Source organism: Hevea brasiliensis, chromosome 12, assembly GCF_030052815.1.
Source record: "Hevea brasiliensis isolate MT/VB/25A 57/8 chromosome 12, ASM3005281v1, whole genome shotgun sequence".
In the NCBI taxonomy this organism is placed as follows: Eukaryota; Viridiplantae; Streptophyta; class Magnoliopsida; order Malpighiales; family Euphorbiaceae; genus Hevea; species Hevea brasiliensis.
In genome coordinates, this window is record NC_079504.1 from 11,236,630 (window position 1) to 11,257,868 (window position 21,239).

A 21,239-nucleotide genomic window follows, 5' to 3' on the forward strand; every position below is an offset into this window, starting at 1 on the left:
ATTTAAAAGTGTTATTTGAATCTTTTTGCAGGTTGGGTAAGTCCTAGGTATAGGGAAAACTCTGCCGAATTTTCGTTAAAAATTAGGATGTGTTTGCCTATTTAAATTTATTTTTATTTGAATTAGCACTAATAAATTTATAATAAAATTACGTAGGTGATCAGGGTCAACCATTTTTCTTCACCCAACCTCTATAGTAGTCTCTAGTGTACTTTGAGTAAAATATTGATTTTACTTATAATTTCAATATTATTATATATATTCAGACATGCTCATACATCACTTATAAATATATATTTATGTAGTTAAATACTAGACACGTTTTATATTACATCTTTATTTGATGAAATATTATGGATGTTGTTTTATGGTAATTTGGAGCAGTGTGCGTGTGTTGGCGTGCGTGTGGTGTGTGATAGTGGATATGGACAGGACGGGTAGACGTGGCTGAAGCTTGACTCACTAGGACTTGATCCGTTTATGGATAAATCGGGGTAGGCACGGCTCAAGATGATCTCACTGGCCCTCGCATTTGGTCTATTAAGAGAAAGTCCGGCTTGAGATGTACTCGCTGGCAGATGTTGGATTTAAGAGAGCTGTATAGGGGATCAACTCCTATATATATATATTGTTTGAACACTATATGGGTGTGTGAGTATTTCAAATTACTTTTTGTTGTTTATGATGTGATTTGTATGAAAACTATGAAGGTATTGCATTCCACTCTTTATAATGCATTAGCTTTAGATAGCTATAGAAATTGTACTTAAAATCAGTATTTTACTCTCTAAGTCGAACGCTCACTCCTATTCACCCTATTTTTTCAGGCTATAGGAGAAGAACTTTTTCGGAATAACCTACTTCTTTCCTCGCAGGTTATCAATAATTACTTAATTGTATTATTATTCTCTAAATTTGTAATTTGAAACTCCACATGTACTAGCAGTAGCATTAATCTTATCAGAGATTGTATGAATTTAAGTTTTTGTATTAATAAATGAAAATTTTTTATGATTTTTAAATAGTTTGCAAATGATGTAACAGGGTTGAGCTGGGCTCCCCTAATTTTAGTTTCTGATAATTATTGAGTTAAGTTGGCCCGAAATAAAATTATAATAGTTTAATTTAAATTATTTTACACCCATGTTGGGCCTAAATTGTGGGCTTGGTCATGAGTTTGGGAATAGTAAGGCTTAATATGGGCCTTATGGGCTTTATGCTGGCCCAGGTCTTAGTGCCGGTCCGGCCCATAGGTTGGATCATGACAAATGTGGTATTAGAGCTTAGGCTCTAGATTCATGGGAAGTACATACCTAAAGCTTTAAGAAGAGTCTAATTAGGTCACATGCGGAGTATAGGATTCTGTTTTGTCTTCTTCTGTAATTCCTTACTTCTAGATTCTACGTTATTCCTTGGGTAGTATAAGAGTGCTTCAGTTTAGCACCTCAGTTTTGTGAAGTACATGGTGACGTAAAATAGATTTAGCAGACGTGTTGAGGTTTGCCATGGAACTACATACTCCAAGAAATACTATGTTTTTGTCAGTATGGGTTTAAGTGGTGTGCCTATCTGGTGCAAGGCACGAGTATATAAAGGTGAGTTTTAAAAGTACAATTGCCCTAGATAAGGCAGTCGTCAGTGGATGACCAGTCAGAGTGAGTTTATGATATCAATAGATTCAAGAGAGATAAGAGATTGTGAGACCTAGTCTATCAGGATGTATCGTAGTAACTATACAATGCTCTCGATGTCAGCTCTGTAAGCTGCAGATTACAGTACTGACATGGGATTATTGTGTAGAGCTGTGTGCTTCCTCATGGTACTCCATGATAAGGAAGTTTGCAGATGACCTATGTTTGGTACAGATATGCCAAACTAGAGTTCTATATCTGTAAAGGAGTTGGGAACTCCTAGTTAGGGGTCTAAAGTCAGAATATCAAAAGGTCATAGTTGAGTGATAACTAGAGTCAGTGACTCAGTTATCCTAATTTGAGCGCAGAGTTATAACATAAGTGACATGAGATTAAAGGTTTTTAGTATGGTTGCATTGTAATGATGATACCTACTTAGTGGGATCATCTAGTCGCCAGTATGAAATCGTTGGTAGTGTTGGCATTATGGTGGACGTGTTGCCTAAAGTTTAATGAAGATAGCATCTCCTTTGTGTGACAATGGAGCATAAGTATGATTCTACTCCCTAAAGGAGACTGGAGGTTATGAATAATATATGTAGCCTGTGAAATGGCATTCTAGGAAAGTTATAATATAAAAGAGAACAGATAGCCTTATACAGTTATGATAATGCGGTAGATGTGGTACCTCTTTTGTAGTTAGTGATGCTGCAGAGCTTAGTGATGTCTTCTCAGGGGAGACAGAAGAGTACCACTAATATAATGATCTGTAGAATGATGTCCTAAATGGGACTGGGGAGTGTGGCAGAGAATAGTTGGCTAGGGTATATTGGACAGGGTATAAATTTCGTTATAGGAAACATAGGTGATTAGATTTTGATGGATGAAAATCATGTGAATTGAATGACAGGTTATGGTGTTTAGTATCTTAAGTTTTGACTAATTGAGTGGTCAAAGGACCAATTCCGAGCAGTATAGAGGTAGGTTAAGAAGAATGAAGCTGAGGAATAAAGTAATCAAGCGTTCATTTTAGGATAAGATAAAAAAGATAAATTAGAGACCAAACCAAGTAGCCAAGAATAGGACAAGACTAGAGAGATCAAAGAGAGTTATGAAGCACATAAAGTGCTATCCTGGGTAAGGTAAATAGGATGAACTAAGAGGCAATATTAGAAAACCCAGAATGAGATTACATGAGTAAGGATAGTTGTCAAGATTTAGAATCCAGAAGTGTAGGACTTAAAGCAGGTTATAGTTTGGGCAATATCAAGAGCCAAACATGGAGTTCAGAGTTGCAGGATAGGGATCAAACTCTATCTATTCCTATTCCCAGAATGGAGTAGGTAATAATGGGATAAAACCTATTTAAATTTCTAATAGTATGAAGAAAGTTAGATGAGAAATGCAACCAGAGCAAACAAAAGTTGTAGGATGTGCAATGGTGCTTTGAATTGTCTTATTAGGCAAAGGAGTAAATAAAATAAATAAATAAATAAAATAATAATAATAATAATAATAATAAAAATAAAAAAAATAATAATAATATACCTAATAGTTCAAATAGGCATGATGAGAAAAGGGATGGTGGAAAATGGCATATAGGCTTAGGTCATAAGTAGAGATGGTGAGATAACAATTATAAGGTCTGTGATTAAGGGTTAAATGAACATTTTTAGTATGACCAATATGGTTCTTTCATAAGAAAACATGAATGAAAATAAGTGACAAAATGACAATAAGAGATAGATCGGGAAGAGTATGTATGAGTGACAGTCACAAGTCACTGAGAAGTATAAGGATGAGAGTTATGGTAGTAAGCATGATTGGAATCCATTTTGAAAGAGTCTATTAGTGAGAGGCATCTTTTTGAATACAGTAAAACATAGGGATGCAAAAGAGTTAAGGTAGGCATAAAAGGTAAAAACAGAGTATAAATAAGGATAGTAAATCTTAAGATGATATGTTAGGCCAATCGATGGTACAACAGAAGGATTGTTACAGCTTATATCTTATAGAAAAAGATGATGAAATTTCAAGAAAAAGATCAAGAGACATGGTTTGAACATTATTCTACAGACAATAGTGTGCTGATCATTGTAGGAGGAGATTTTTCCTTCTCTTCAAGTTTAGCTCATACTTTTAGCTCTAGAAGACTACCTAAGCAAAGGAAATTGTGTTGGGGTGACCTAGCATTTAAGAATTTGATAGGCTCCAGCCCATATACATTCTCCTTAAAGGGAAGTGATGGTAAGTGTGTACCTAATATTAAGTATGAAAGGATGATCAAAGTAGTGACAAGAGTAAAATTGAGTTAGTTACCAGGGCTTACAATCCTTCTGAATCATAAGCTAGAGGAATTACTATTTGCTAATGAGTTGCAGTGAATGAAATTGTTGCTAATGGAAAATTTAAGGTTAAAGTTTGGAAAGCTATAAGTAATAGATTTGGCTATATCAAGGAGAATGAACTAAGTATCTATTTGGGAATTGTGGCAGAACACGCATTCACCACTATCTCATAAGTTTAGGTGGAACTTGCAGGCTCAAGGATTGTAGGGAATAATAATAATATTTTGCTAGTCATGTTAGGAAGGAAGCACAAAGAGAATCATCTATGGTGAATATCTTGGTGGAAACTAATTGCAGAGTTAAAATTCTGGAAGTAACGGGGTTAGCAATCAAGTTAAGATTAAAAAGGGTACCATTAATGCTAATGGGATGAATATAGTCAAGGGAAAGGCACAAGGCAAGGAAAGACAAAGAGGAATGGTATGAGAGGGACACTAAGGAATATCTAGGGCAAGTTATGGTAAAATGGTAGGTTAAGGAAGTAGTGAAACCTCGATCTAAGTACCAATGTGTTAGGACGCATGTCAGATAGTAAGAAGTTCAAACGGAAGTCAAGGATCTCTCTTTTCAAGGAAGGACGAGGATATGATAAGTCATGTCGACTGGATAGCTTAAGAATACATAGACTCTTGTCATGTCAGAGGAGAGACCGATTAAATTATTGATGTCGATAGATGGAGTAAGAAATGTTTAACACTTGGATGGAAGTTTACATGGCTGATGACTTATGAGATAGGAAGGAGTTAGTACAAGGACCTCATTAGTGATGTGAAGTAAATTGGAAGCTTGTAGTATCATGAAGTTAAGATGGTGCTAACATTTTGAATATTAAAGAGATCTAGCTAAAGCTTCAATAGCCTATAAAATCAGTAATGATCTCGAGTGAGGTACATGTAACAGTAGTTATTTCAGATGGGCACATCAAGAGACTTTATAAAGTAGGCAGAGTCACATATTTGACCCTAGAAATTGGTAATAGAAAGGAACCAAGACTAGTATTATTACATACTATATCTGAGTGCAGTGGGGGCATCGTGTGTACTAAAGATATCAAGAAAAGATCAATGAGTACTCAAATATAATGGCTTAGTTTCAAATGAAAGATGGTAGCGAGCGTGCTACAGTAGGAATAGTTGCAAGCAAAGTATTTTGATAATCTCTGTATAGCTGGAGGAGTAATGCTCGTATTTTACCTAATAATCTTCTTTTCCTTATTCCCAGTTTATTCGAAAATTCGAGGATGAATTTTTCTTAAGGGGGGAAGATTATAATAAATCGAATTTTAAAAATATAAATTTTATACTTCTATATGGTTATTAATTTAGTTGTTATTATTATTATTATTATTTTTTTACTATTTTTATTTATTGTATATTATAATTTTTATTTCCAGAAATGAATCTAGGCAACATGTATGTCCATATTCATTCCCAAATTAAAAAAAAAAACTAGCAGCGCCCCCCCCCCCCCCCTCCCTTTCTTCTTTCTCTCTCCCGTCACCCTCTTTCTCCCTACCCTTTTCCACCCATTTCCTCCAATTTTTTTGACAACCACCCACTACCACCACCGGCAAGGAGTTTTCCCACCAGCTGGCCAAAGAAGCACCAGAAGCGACGGCAAGCGATGGAGGAGAGAGAAAAATGTGCGAGCAGGGCATCCAACTTCCAGGCGAGATGTTGGCTTCATCCAACATCCGATCGAGGCGATTCAGGTGGTGTTGGAAAGCTTGTTTCGAGATATTTCTTTTTATACCTATTTTGCAACATTTGGTGATCGGATGAGTGAGATATGGAGGAGAGAAGTTTTAGGTTTTTCAAACTTTTTGGTCAGATCTAGGATGATCCGAACGCTGGATTGATGATCCGAGACCACCTATGGACTCAGGAAGAGGAGAAGAACACTTTGGTATGATTAGATCCGACAGATGTCTCCGGCGACTAGCAACCGGCCACTGTGCGCGGTGGTTCCGGCGATGGCTCCGACAAGCTTTGGGGATGATTCAACTTCCAGAGGCTTCTTCATAAATTTTTGAAATTTTTGCGACATAGATAAGCTTCGGATAAGATTACTTTCATTATTTCTCAGTCTCTGGTGTTTAAATGCAGCGTTTCTTAAACATAAAAAAAATTAGAGAAAAATTCTAATAAAAATATATGATGAAAGTAAAATTATTTGGAGATATTCTATGGTATTTGTTGAATTTTTAAGTGATTGTGGAATATTTTGAAAAATATATATGGGTTTTAGTTAGATTTTTATCATCTGAGCATATAAGATCCTCTGAATTTATGGTATTCAAATTTTATATGATTGGTTGAAGCTTGAGAATTGAGAGTTAAATATGTGAATGTTGAATTGGGTTGAATTAGGAACATGTTAGTTGTTGGAAACTTATGGAATTGAGTAATATTATTGAATAAAAATTTATAAAATATTCATGAGTGGTTAGAAAATTACAATTCCTTTTGAGATAGCTTTATAATCTTATTAAGGACCGCGGAGCAAAATTTTAGAATTTTTAGAGCTTGTTTGAGTGAATTTTTATGTCAATTACAGGGACTATAACGTAATTTTTCAAGTTTATGACTATTGTCTGATTTGGAGGGCCCAGGAGGGGCCATATGATGTTGATGAGATGTGATTGTGGAAATTGAGATTTAGAAGTGTTATTTGAATCTTTTTTACAGGTTGGGTAGGTCCTAGATATAGGGAAAACTCTGCCAAATTTTCATTATAAATTAGGATGTGTTTGCCTCTTTAAATTTATTTTTATTTGAATTAGCACTAATAAATTCACAATAAAATTATGTAGGTGATTGGGGTCAACTATCTTCCTTCACCCAACCTCTACAGTAGTCTCTGGTATACTGTGAGTAAAATATTGATTTTACTTATAATTTCAATACTATTATATATGTTCAGGCATGCTCATGCATCACTTATAAATATATATTTATGTAGTTAAATGCTAGACGCATTTTATATTGAATTTTTATTTGATGAAATGTTATGGATATTATTTTATGGTAATTTGGAGCAATGTGCGTGTGTTGACGTGCGTGTGGTGTGTGATAGTGGATATGGACAGGACGGGTAAACGTGATTAGAGCTTGACTCGCTGAGACCTGATCCTTTTATGGATAAGTCGGGGTAGGCACGGCTCGAGATAATCTCATTGGCCCCCGCATTTGGTCTATTAAGAGAAAGTTCGGCTTGAGATGTACTCGCTAGCAGAGGTTGAATTTGAGAGAGCTGTATGAGGGATCAGCTCCCATATATATATATATTTGAACACTATATGGGTGTGTGAATGCTCCAAATTACTTTTTATTATTTATGATGTGATTTGTATAAAAACTATGAAGGTGTTGCATTCCACTCTTTATGATCCATTAGTTTTAGATAACTATAAAAATTATACTTAAAATCAGTATTTTACTCTCTGAGTTGAACGTTCACTTCTGTTCACCCTATTTTTTCAGGCTACAGAAGGAGACTTTTTTTGGAATAACCTGCTTCTTTACTCGCAGGTTAGCAATAATTACTTAATTGTATTATTATTCTCTAAATTTATAATTTGTAACTCTGCATGTATTGGCAATAGCATTAATCTTGTCAGGAATTGTATGAATTTAAGTTTTTGTATTAATAAATGAAAAATTTTTATGATTTTTAAATAGTTTGTAAATGATGTTACAGGGTTGAGTTTAATTTAAATTATTTTATACGCATGTTGAGCCTAAATTATGGATCTGGTCATTAGTTTAGGAATAGTAAGGCTTCCTATGAGCCTCGAGGGCTTTATGCCGGCCCAGACTCTAGTGCCGGTCCGACTCATAGGTTGGGTCGTGACAATTTATATTAGCATTTAGAGATTGAGGGAGTGGATTATAAAATGTTATACTCTTAATTTGTAAGATAATGTTTAGTGTTTTCACGAAAGTAAAAAAAAATACTACTATTTTTACATTTAATTGTTAATATAATAATTATTTTTTATCTAATATTTATATTTCAAATTATTAGATAAACAACTAATTACTAACCGTTAATATCTAACAATTACCAATTAGTAGAATAATAAATAATTATTAAAAAAATTAATAATTAATATTACAATTATTGTTATCGAACAGACCCTTAATATGTATTTAGATTCCTCTTAAAAAATATACACCAGATTTATATATAATTTTTAAAAATATAGTTAATACGAATGTTAGATTTATAAATAAAATACACATTTATAAAAATAAAATAAAATAAAATATGCATTTATAAACATAGCCTATGTTCAATAAATCTATCTATTGCATTCTAAAAAATAAATCTACCCAACTTCAAGGAAATATTATTATATTGTTTAAATATTCAAAATTTAATCTCCTTTGTTAGCGATTGATTTTGATGTTTGATATGAAGCAAAGTGACTTGAAGTTAGTTGTGATTAAAGAGGCATGCAGACAGAGAGGATATGCGAATGCAATAATGCAAAGCCAGCCCCTATTCACTTGCCAGGTTTAGAGGTTTGCTTTGATAATTATTAATGTGAAGAATCATTTATCAATGGGTTTAATTTAATAATGAATATAGGCCTTCCCTCCCCTCCGAGGACCGGAGTATGCCCATGGCCCTCGCTGCATTAAGCCACATCTTTCACATTGAAGCTCTTTCTCTAGCCTCCATGTAGATGGAGAGATGAGAATTATTCCTTATTAGCATGGGTGCCGTGCTATCTATGAATAATTTATAATTTTATTTTTTAATTTAATTTTTAATTATATTTTAAATAAAAATAAAATTACTATTATTAAATTAATTTTTAATTAAATTTTTTATTTAATTTAATTTGAATAAATTTTTATTTGTCATAATAAATTTTAATTAATTTATGATGTAATCAATTAAAATATTTATTTAATTCTTTTTCACATATATTAATAGCAGTTTTTATAATTATTTCATTTAAAATATATTAAAATTAATTTATTTAAAAAATAATTTAAATTTCATAAAATTTTTATATTTTATCTCATATTTATGAAAATTAATATTTATTTGTTTTAGATTATAAAAAATATATTAAATTAATGAAAAAATAATATTATTTTAAAGTATATGAATATAATTTTTTTATTATTAATATAATAAAAAATATATTAAATTACTAATAATAAATTGAATTATTTTATTTTAATAATAATGAAAATATATAACAATATTATTAATTAAAAATAACATTTTATTACACTATTTTTTAAAAGTACTATATCTTTAAATTTTTATAAGATGTAATTTTTTTTATTAATTTAATATATTTTTTATAAAATAATTTTTTCACAAAAATAGTTATCGTTTTACATAAATTTATGATATAAAATAAACACATTTTATAAAAATTAAAATTTTAAAATATTATAATTTTCTATTAATATAATAAATATTAAAAATGTATAGTATTTTTTAAAAGACAGATGCCATAATTTTAATATTGTAACTTTAATTTTTTTAATCATGTTTTCTTGTGGCTAAATTTTTCGTGTAATCATATTTATAAAATTTTTAAAATTCTACTTCTATATAAAATTATAGTTGATAAATAATTTATGCATAAAAATATAGATATTTAATTAAAATTTAAAAATAATTCTGTTGAAAATTAATGATAATAAAATATAGATAATCAAAATATTAGTTATAATTACATTCAATGTACATTTATAATGAAATAAAATATTAAAAAGTTTAAGAAATATTAAATAAGAAATTTATAAAAATTAATATTTAAATAAATATTAATTAAATATATTTAAATAAATAAATTTTGATAATGATAACTAATAAATTTGAAAGAAATAATAAAAAAATAGAGTAAATAAAAAAAAATTAAGAGCACTTAGGCAAAATGAAAATATTTGATGAGAATAAAGTGCTTGATGTGTATCAAATATTTTATATAACATAATGTATAGGCAAACAAATGGAAACCATTTAAATAAAAATTTAATATTATAATTAAATATTATTTAAGTGAAAATTGGTGGCAAGGCATTCAAATTCAATTTTTTGAATATTAAAATATTTTTATTTACTTGACTGTTTCAATTCAATAGTCATAAGTTGAATATAATAATAATAATAATAATAATAATAATAAGTTAATCTTAGAAAAGTAAAATAAAAATAATATTAAATTATTAACATAAAAAATAATATATATTAATTATAAATAAGTCAAATCTCTATATTTTATTTTTATAACTTTCTATATAGACAATGATTTTTGTCTCTCAAATTTTTTAATAAAGATTTCATAATAAAAATAATAAAAAATATAACAATATAATAAAAATATTTATTAAATATATGAAATAATTTAAGATTGATTAAATTATATAATAGTTGATTATGAGATCACAAATTAATAGCCTATTTTCTTTAAATTAATAGCTATTAATGATCTTTTATTATCATTATGGAGGATGACATGTGATAAATAATATTTTTACATAAATGAATTTATAAAAAAATAATATAAATAATTTTTAAATATTACATTTAATTACAAAATGTCTTAATTTTTAAAAATTAAATTAAAAAATAATAATTTAAATAATAAATGTTAAGGTATAATAATAATAATAATAATAATAATAATAATAATAATAAATAAATAAATAAAATTAAATAATATTTAATATAAAAAAGAATTATTTATATGGGGTGATACATCACAAGTTTTTTTAAGAAAAATGCATGTAGCATTCTTCTGAAAATACTTTCCTACTTTTTACATAGTTATATATTTTTAATTATTTTAAATTAAAATCTGAAATAAATAAATAAATGAACTAAGCTTTTCATCTAACAAAGAACTAAACTTTTCATCTTCAAACCCAAACCAAAGTTTCCATCTTCAAATAAAGCAATGAATTATTTTTTTTCGATGAGGGATCATAATAAATTAAATATTTTTGCATATTCCATTGATTGAATTTATTAAGATAGATTTAGATATTATATAATCGAATTGAAATATTTAAGTTTAAAAAATAATAGCAGCACTAAATTTATATTTTATCAAATTGAATTTTATTTAAATATATTTAAATATTATATAATTAAATCAAAAAGTTTAAAAGATAATGCCCATACCAAGTTCATATTCCATTTGAATCCATTAAAAAAAAAATACATATTCCAAAAATGGTAAGGTTTAAAATTTAAATTTATCCTTTTCTATAGAAATAGAAAAAATTTTCATTTATTAGAAATATAATAATAAAAAAATACAAATCAACGTATTATATTAAAATTTATCTTAATTACACATTACTTATAAATAATTTCATGAATGAATTTAAAATTTATATCAAATTTTTTATTAATCCCTTAAAATTTTCAAAAATAAAAATTATTAACTCTCTCATTTCTATTATTTTCCCATCACATGAATTAAATATCAACCTTTTAATTTTTTACTCAACAAAAAACCCTGTTAAGAGCATGGGATGGATGATGAATTCATGAAATCCAGCAAGCTGCATGTCTATATAAAATCCAAAAACGGAAATCAACATTGCAACATAAGGATCAAAATCAGGAGAAGCAAAGGCAGTCAAGCGGGCAAAAATGGCATCGCCCAGGGAAAGTATCCTCGAGCCCCGTCGAGCTAGGGGTCTGGCCATGATTCTGGCTATTGGTACTGCAAATCCGCCCAACTGCCTCTACCAGGCCGCCTATCCAGACTTGTACTTCAAACTCACTAAAAGCGAGCACATGGCAGAATTAAAACAAAAGTTCAAGCGCATTTGTAAGTATATGTATCATGAACAAAAAAATTGCTTCTTCCATAATTATGAATAATATTCCTTTGTTTTTAGAAAATTATTTCTATCACTATCAGGTATAAACTCCTGATCTCCTGCATTACAAGATAGACATTCAACTTAGAGGAATCTTTATTCAATAATCAAAACATAATCAAATCAAATTGCATGCTAATGGAACCATTGAATGAAACTGTACATCCATGATTTTGCTAACAGGTGAAAAGACGACAATAAAGAAAAGATACATGTACCTCACTGAAGATATCATCAAGCAGAACCCTGACATAGCTACTTACAAGGCTGCATCACTGGACGCACGCCAAGAAATTCTAGTTACTGAGGTTCCCATGCTAGGTAAAGAAGCAGCTTTGAAGGCCATAAGAGAATGGGGCCAGCCAATATGTAAGATCACACACCTTATATTTTGCACATCTTCAGGGGTAAATATGCCTGGCGCAGACCATCAACTTATCAAGCTTCTTGGCCTTCAACCCTCTGTAAAAAGAATCATGTTGTATCACCTTGGTTGCTTTGCAGGCGCGGCATCCCTACGTCTGGCCAAAGATATTGCAGAAAACAATGGTAATTCACGGGTTCTTTGTAAGATTTTGTTCAGTAATTAATATTATCATATGGACCAAAATCAATTTCTTTAATGTGGCCAAATATTAATTGATATTTATTTTAATTAATACAAATCCTAATTGTACAAGGATTACTCTAATTAAAATAAATTATAATTCTAATTGTATAAGGATACTTGATGGATGTATCATATTAAGTCTTGAATATATATATATATAAGCTGGTCCTCTCTCTACCCATAAGGTTACACATATTCTCTTTCATAAAGTTAAAGATATTAGGGTCATCTCAAAAAAGTCTTTCATCGCTAAATTCTTATATGTAAATCATGAAGGGTCAAGAGGGAGAAATCAGTTTGTTGAATCAAAGGGTCTCTCTCAATTACTGCCATGACTCAAGTAAAACTCCACATCAGGTACACTTTCTAGATCTATGAGAATTTATTTGTTCAAGATCCATTATTAGGGTGATAGTTGAATCTTACGTTTATGATTCACATTATGTTTATGATTGTTATGATCTATTAAGATTTATTTTACATGTGGTATCAGATCCCTAGGTTTTGAACAATTAAATTTCTCTATTAAATTTATGGTGATGAACATAATATTAAAGATCTTACTTGTTATTAGATATAAGTAGGATTAAAGTGTAAATCGTGAAAGTTTTATGATTAATATTAATGATTAAAATAATTAAAATAATATTATTAAAATTTGACCCAATTAAATTTTGGGCATGAAGATTATTAACACGACGAAAAATCGTGTTATAAAAGGATTTAAGTTTAAGATCATATTTTCTCAAAAGAAATAAATTAAAAGAAACAAAAAAAAATTATGTTTTCTACCCAATCTAATTAAGATTTATAATTAAACCTAATGAATAAATAAATATTAGGTTTATTAAGATACATAATTTATATGCATGACTTATGATATTTGTTTTAATTTGTTAGTCACTAAAGTGGCCAAATTAAAATAAAATAATAGTTTGTTAGTCACCAAAGTGGCCGAACTATGAATGATGTTTACATGCATATAAAAATTATCAATTATCCATACTAATAGATGCCTATGATGAAAAATGGATTAATTGATACCCATTAGTCATCAGAACTTAAGGATTTTACCCAAAGATAAATCAATTATTCTATGATAGTGAGAATTATGAGGACAATAATATTTTATCAAATATATATTGGATGTCCAAAGACAACATGTATATTTGATGTAAGTTAATTATTGTCCAATCAAGTTTAAAGGCATTTAATTTAGTATAGTATATTATGGCATCTACCCAAAAAAGAACTATAATATATTCTAATTATTAAAGTTATCTGAATCTATTTTGAGCATATAAATATAATATTGCAGCTTTTCCCTTCATTCGCAAGCTTAATATGTTATTGTTTTAATGGGTTAAACTTCTTTGAATAGTGTGAGCAAGTCAAGTTCCATTTAGGTGTCTTGGACCTTGACTTCGCATTATTGGAAAGTTAACTCGCTACTATTATGGATACAAGTAGTGAGGAGGAGAAGTTATACCATAAGCAATAGGAATTGATAAACAAATTGAGCCTTATGTTTTTGCAAATGACTATTGCCAATGACACTAAGACTACAATTCCATAAACTGAAAATGCAAAATACCTTAAACTTATGAAAGATATGTTCTATTCTGAAGCCAAGTCACTCACTGGTATTCTAATGGCATAACTTATGACCATAAAGTATGATGTATCGAAGAGTATGCATGAGCACATTATAGAGATGAGTGATATTGCAGCAAGGCTAAAGACCTTAGGGATGGCGGTGGATGATTCCTTCTTAGTGTAGTTCATTCTGAACTCATTGCCTCCTGAATATGAGCCATTTCAAATCAATTACAATATTATTAAGGATAAGTGGAATGTTAATGAATTGGCTAGTAAGCTAGTTCAGGAGGAAACGAGACTAAAGAATCAAGGGACTCATTATGTCAATATTATGGGTCAAGGAGCTGGTAAAGGACTTAAACCAAAGGCTAACAAGTTTAAGAAGAAAAAGAAAAGATCTTTAAATGCTTCTCAAACTGAAAAAGGGGAACAAATGGTAGATAAGTGTTGCTTCTGTAAGAAAGTAGGACAATATCAGAAAGATTGCCTGAAACGTAAAGCTTGATTGGAAAAGAAAAGTAATCCTTATGCTTATATATGTTTTGAATCAAACTTAATTGAAGTTCCTAATAATACTGGTGGCTTAATTCTGGTACTACTACTCATGTATCCAACTTGATATAGGGATTTCTTACGATCCAAACCACAAATCCAACTAAAGACTTCCTATTTATGGGGAACCGAATGAAGGCCCTAGTTGAAGGCATAGGGACTTACCGTTTGATCTTGGATAATGGTTATCACTTAGATCTTTTACAAACTCTCTATGTACCTTCAGTTTCTAGGAATATTATTTCTATTTCAAAACTTGATGAATTTAGGTTTAATATTAATTTTGGACATTGATGTTTCAGTTTATTTAACAATAATGATAATTATATTATTGCTTTTGGAATTCTTACTGATGATCTATATATATTGAAACTTGGTGATAATTTTGCTGAATCCTTGCTTGTCACTTTTAGCAATATTGGAATTAAGCATAGTAAACTGAATTAGAATTTTGTTTTCTTGTGGCATAAGCGTTTAGGTCACATATCCAAAGAAAGATTAGAAAGGTCAATAAAGAATGAGATTTTATCGAGTTTAGATATTATTGATCTTGATACGTGTGGATTGCATTAAGAGAAAGCAAACCAAACACAATAAGAAAGAAGCCACAAGAAGCAGTAAACTTCCTAAAATTATACACATTGATATAGGTAGGCCTTTTAATACTCCATCTTTTGGTGGACAAAAGTACTTTATTGCCTTTATTGATGAATTTTCAGGTTATGAACATATTTATTTGCTCAATGAAAAATCTCAATCAATAAATGCACTTGAAGTGTACATAAATGAGGTTGAGAGGCAATTATATAGAAAAGTGAAAATAGTAAGGTCAGATAGAGGTAGTGAATACTATGGGAAACACACTGAAAATGAAACAATGCCATGGTCTATTTGTAAATTTCTTAGAAAGTTATGGCATATGTACACAATATACTATGCCAAGTACTCCTTAATAAAATGAGGTGGCGAAAAGGCAAAATCGGACTTTAATGAATATAGTTAGGAGTTTGATGAGTAAATCTTCTTTACCTATATCTTTGTGGATATATACACTTAAAAACGCTATATATTTGTTAAATAGGATTCCTAGTAAGGCAGTCTCAAAAAGACCTTATGAATTATGGATTGGAAGGAAACTTAGTTTAAGGCACCTGCATGTTTGGAGTTGTCGAGCGAAAGCAAGAATTTATAATCCACATAAAAAGAAATTAGATTATCGAATGATAAGTGGATAAGTTTTTGGTTATCCAGAGAAATCTAAAGGATATACGTTTTATATTCCAAACCATAGTACAAGAATTGTGGAAACTGGTAATGCAAGATTTCTTGAGAATGGTGAAGTTAGTGGGAGTGTTGAGAGACATAATGTAGATATACAAGAAAATAAAGTTGATTTCCATGTGCCTATTAAAGTTCCAATATCCACTCCTGCTCCACATATTGTTCCAGCAGTTGTTGAAGGACTTAACAATGCTACACAACATAATGATGAAACACATCCTGAAGAAGCTAACCCACAAAGAGCTATTCAAGATGAACCACAAGAAATGCCATTAAGAAGATCTCAAAGAAAAAGGAGATCGGCAATTGCTAATGATTACATGATTTACTTGCAAAAATTAGATTTTGACATATAAATTAATAAAGATCCAGTTTCCTTTTCACAAGCTATAAAAAGTAATGAGTCTGATAAGTAGTTAGATGCCATGAAAAATGAGTTAAAATTTATGAAACAAAACAAAGCATGGGATCTTGTCAAATTGCCTAAATGATCTAAACGAGTTGAGTGTAAATGGGTATTTAAGACCAAGCACGACTCGAATGGCAAAATCAAATGATATAAAGCAAGACTTGTTGCCAAGGGTTATACTCAGAAGGATGGTGTTGACTATAAAGAAACATTTTCACCAGTCTCAAAGAAAGACTCATTAAGAATTATCATAGCATTGGTGGCTCATTATGACTTAGAGTTGTACCAAATAGATATGAAAACAGCCTTTCTAAATGAAGAACTTGAAGAAGAAGTTTATATGGACCAACCTAAAGGTTTCTCAGTCGAAGGAAAATGCCATGTATTGTGTAAATTTAAGAAATCAATATACATACTTAAGTAAGCTTCCCACCAGTGGTATATTAAGTTCAATGATACCATAAAGTCTTTTGATTTAAAGAAAAAGTCATTAATCGATGTATATATATCTTAAGATCAGTGGGAGTATGTTTATTTTCTTAATTCTGTATGTTGATAATATTTTATTTGCTGCAAATGATTTGGGCATATTACGTGAGACTAAAGATTTTCTCTCAATGAATTTTGAAATGAAAGATATGGGAGAGGCATCATTTGTGATTAGAATAGAAATATTCCGTAATAGATCACAAGGACTGTTAAGATTGTCTCAGAAAGCCTATATTGATAGAATTCTAGAGAGATTTAATATGCATAAATGTTCAGCAGGAATTGTTCCCATACAAAAAGGGGACAAATTCAGTCTCAATCAATGTCCAAAGAATGATGTGGAACGTAAAGAAATGGAATTAATTCCTTATGCTTTAATTGTGGACAATTTGATGTATGCTTAAATCTGTACAATTCTTTATCCTGGAATTGATAACTAGAAAGCTGCAAAGAAAGTTTTATGGTACCTGCAATGAACTAAATATTTCATGCTCACTTACAGGACATCTAATCATTTAGAAGTGATTGGATATTCAGATTCAGATTTAGCTAGATGTGTTGACAATAAAAGTTTATTTCGGCTACTTGTTCTTATTAGCTGAAGGAATAGTATTATGGAAAAATGCCAAAAAATAGCCTGTCATTATTTCATCCATTATGAAAGCAAAATTTACGGCTCGTTTTTAAGTTATAATTCATGCATATGGTTGCGGAATTTATCTCAGGACTTGAGGTAGTCGACACCATTAGCAAACCGCTGAGAATTCATTCTGATAATTCCGTAATAGTATTTTCTCCATAAACGACAACTTTGCTAAAGGTACCAAGCATATGGAATTAAAGTATTATGTTGTTAATAAGAAAGTTCAAAAATAAAGAGTGTCTATTGAGCATAATAGTATTGATCTCATGATAGCAGATCCGTTAATTAAGGGTTCACAACCTAAGACATTTAAAGAATATTTTCTTATAATGGATCTTGATTGTATTAATGTATAATATATTGACTTTGACACTGTAAGCTCATTGATATATTTCTGATATACATTGAAGTGTTTCTTGTTTCTTATGATTGTGTACACATAATATTTTGAGTGAATGATAATAGGAAAAGTATTTGGAGATGTTATTGTGGATCATGATGTGATAAACATATATCTATTATGAACCTACTATGGTAAATTGCCAGTGTTGTGGCATATGGAAGGAAATATGTGATTAAACAATGAACAACCGTCATAACCCACACTTAGTAATTTATTATAGGAAGATAATTATGAAGTACAATATGGAAATGATTTGTTTATTCCATGCGCGCCTAATATTTATGTTATTAAAATTTATATCATTTAATTATTGTGCCAAGTGAGAGAATGTAAGATTTTGTCCAGTAATTAATATTACCATACAGACCAAAATCAATTCCTTTAATGTGGCCCAATATTAATTAATATTTATTTTAATTAATACAAATACTAATTGTACAAGGATTACTCTAATTAAAGTAAATCCTAATTCTAATAGTATAAGGATATTTGATGAATGTATAATATATAAGCTGGTCTTCTCTTTATCTATAAGGTCACACACATTCTCTTTCAAAAAGTCAGAGATATTAGGATCTTCTCAAGAAAGTTTTTCATTGCTAAATTCTTGTGTGTAAATCAAGAAGGGTCAAAAGAGAGAAATAAGTTTATTGAATTAAAGGATCTTTCTCAATTACTGCCATGACTCAAGTAAAACTCCACATCAAGTACACTTTCTAAATCTGGGTGATAATTAAATTTTACGTTTATGATTCATATTATGTTTATAATTGTTATAATTTATTAAGATTTATTTTATATTCTTATCGTTTGCTCCGAAAACATGACTTCGAGTTTCCATGCACCTTCAGATACCCACTTGGATATTCTAGTGGGCTCTGCGATTTTCGCTGACGGCGCTGCAGAAGTAATCGTAGGTGCAGACCCTGATACAAGTACTGAGCGTCCGTTGTTTCATCTTGTGCCAGCTTCTCAGACAATTATCCCAGAGTCAAATGGAATAGTAGGACAGACTCGCGAAATGGGCCTAACTTATTACTTGTCTAAAAGTGTGCTCCAAGTTATTGCAGACAATATCGTGGAATGGATGACTGAAACACTAGGAATTATTAAGCATTGGAACACATTGTTTTACATCGTTCACCCTGGTGGTCCTACCATTCTTCAGGGGCTGGAAGAGAAACTTGGCCTGGAAAAACAGAAGCTCAGAGCAAGCCGTCATGTGCTGAGTGAATATGGAAACATGTGGAGTCCAAGTGTGCTATTCATTCTTGATGAGATGAGGAAAACATCTATGGAGGAAGGAAAGGCCACCACTGGAGAAGGATTGGATCTGGGTATTCTGTTTGGGTTTGGCCCTGGTTTAAGTGTGGACACTGTTATCCGGCGTAGTGTTGTTATTCCTAGAGGGTAATCATTAATTAATTAATCCATGGGGTCGTCTCATAAATATTGACTATTATTTATGGAATTGCCAATAAATTTGTAGACTAATTAAAATTTATTATATTTTGTCCTATTTTGCTTAACATTTACTAAATTGTCAACATAAACAACAAACAGTTATGTTGTTTTTTTTCCCCCAAATATTATTATGACTCCTTTACACCTGCCATTTTCGTTGATACAAAGAAACAAGACATCTTTATAATGCAGGAGCAGAAGAACGTAGCTTAGGCATAAGATCCTTTGTGAAACTCCACAATCCACATGTTGTAAGCACAGCATACGACTTGAAAGCCAGAAAAACCAGATTTCAGAGCTAATGCCTCAAATTCTTTTTGGCTCCTCTCTTTACCTCCAGGATTATGAGCTAACATGAGTAAATCTTCCTCATAGACAATATGTGAAGAAGTGATATTCTCTGGTTTTACAGGAAGAATTGCTTCCGCAATGATCACCTTACCATTGCTAGGAAGAGCATCCCAACAGTTGTTGAGAAGTTTCAAGCAATGCTCATCACTCCAATCATGGAGAATCCACTGCGCAATTGGCAAACAAAACAACAGAAGACATCAATTGAAGCTGCATAGCATCTTTGATTGATAGTTTTTGGTCGTGACTTCAATTGAAAAGGCTTACCTTCATGAAAATAGCATCTCCCTTAGGTACACTCACAAACATATCCCCCCCAACATGATCCACATCTACAACATATCATAATATATCTTCAGAAGTTAATCACTCTGTTTAATTTGTTTACCTATATATTTACCAAGTAGTAAAATTAACAGTCTATTAATAAAAATATGAATCACATAAAAGTTAAGAGATCATGTAAAAATCTACACAAGCTATATATAAAATTTGTTATGATTGTTAACTACTTAGTCACAAAATAATTAATACCTGGGTATGAAGGAGCATCGGCTAATACATGGGGCAAATCATAATTGATGCCCTTAATGTGAGGATACTTAGAAGTGATGATGTTAAGAGGAACTCCAATACCACCTCCCACATCCACTAAAACATGGAGGTCCTCAAATCCTTTGTAAACATCAAGAATCTTATTCATGAATAAAGTGGTATGGTTTGACATAGCTTGGTTGAATACCCTGTTGAACCTTTGATCAATCCCTTGGTATTCAAATGCTGTCATTCCGTAGGCTTTGTTGAATGGGATCCCACCTTCAAGTATTGTATCGTTCAAGTGGAACCTGATAACAGGTAATCATGAGAAAGAGTATCAACCATTTGAAAGAAACTAAGGATATGCACAAAGTTAATATAGAAAAAGAAAGTACCAACTCTTCATGAAGATCTCATCGTGGTGCAGCAAAAACAGAGGAGCGATAGACCCTTCTCTATCTTGATTCCTAGTAAGGAACTCGCATATGGGTCCTGCACCATACAATCTTTCAACATGTCCATGCTCTTTGGTGTGGAGAAAGCACTTGATTATGTCGTAGCTTGCAAGGAGGCGCAACATCCGATCCACAACGATTGCTGCATCCGGGTTCTTTGAGGGGATCAGAGCTGCAATCTGAGACGGTGAGAGGTACTCCCCACCGATTGTGGCAGTGGAGATGATGGCAATGATGTTGAGCTCGATAGCTGACTTTAGTACCATAGGAAGAACCACAGCATTTGCTAGCCGAATGGCCAGCTTTCCTGCTTTATCTTCTTCTTTATCATGCTGAGCCATAACTGAGACTAATGCAAGTAAAAGTTGCATTTACGGGGATTTAAGAGAACTAGGGATCATTATTTTAACTTCTCCTGACAACCTCACAGCTCATGTTGGTATCATTGTAGTGGGAAAACCCAACGTGTGAACAAGGATTTACTTAACCCTAAAGATTATTCTGAGGCTAGGTTGTGATGGAGAGGTCATTGACACGATGACGACCCTTTCAAATTTTCTGTCCATCTCTAAACTATTGGATTTTAGCAATTCTCATCAAAT

The 21,239-nt window shown here is 31.0% G+C and overlaps 2 protein-coding genes across 3 annotated transcripts; one reads left to right on the plus strand and one right to left on the minus strand.

The window, feature by feature from the left end:
- Nucleotides 1-3,875: 3,875 nt before the first annotated feature.
- Nucleotides 3,876-19,292, plus strand: LOC110633200 (chalcone synthase-like). 2 transcript variants are annotated; one of them, XM_058131113.1, is made up of 4 exons: nucleotides 3,876-3,886; nucleotides 11,626-11,792; nucleotides 12,028-12,393; nucleotides 18,619-19,292. In XM_058131113.1, exons 1-4 carry the CDS (start codon nucleotides 3,876-3,878, stop codon nucleotides 19,242-19,244), a joined length of 1,170 nt encoding a protein of 389 aa, XP_057987096.1. In that variant the 3' UTR covers nucleotides 19,245-19,292. The 2 variants fall into 2 exon arrangements, with proteins under 2 accessions (XP_057987096.1, XP_057987095.1); XM_058131112.1 differs by lacking the exon at nucleotides 3,876-3,886 and having other exon boundaries at nucleotides 11,612-11,792.
- A 20-nt stretch (nucleotides 19,293-19,312) lies between these two features.
- Nucleotides 19,313-21,108, minus strand: LOC110633210 (caffeic acid 3-O-methyltransferase). Its single transcript, XM_021781718.2, has 4 exons — nucleotides 20,578-21,108; nucleotides 20,180-20,490; nucleotides 19,913-19,977; nucleotides 19,313-19,812 (listed from the first exon to the last, which is right to left on the minus strand). Exons 1-4 carry the CDS (start codon nucleotides 21,006-21,008, stop codon nucleotides 19,504-19,506), a joined length of 1,116 nt encoding a protein of 371 aa, XP_021637410.2. The 5' UTR covers nucleotides 21,009-21,108; the 3' UTR covers nucleotides 19,313-19,503.
- Between the last annotated feature and the right edge of the window lie 131 nt (nucleotides 21,109-21,239).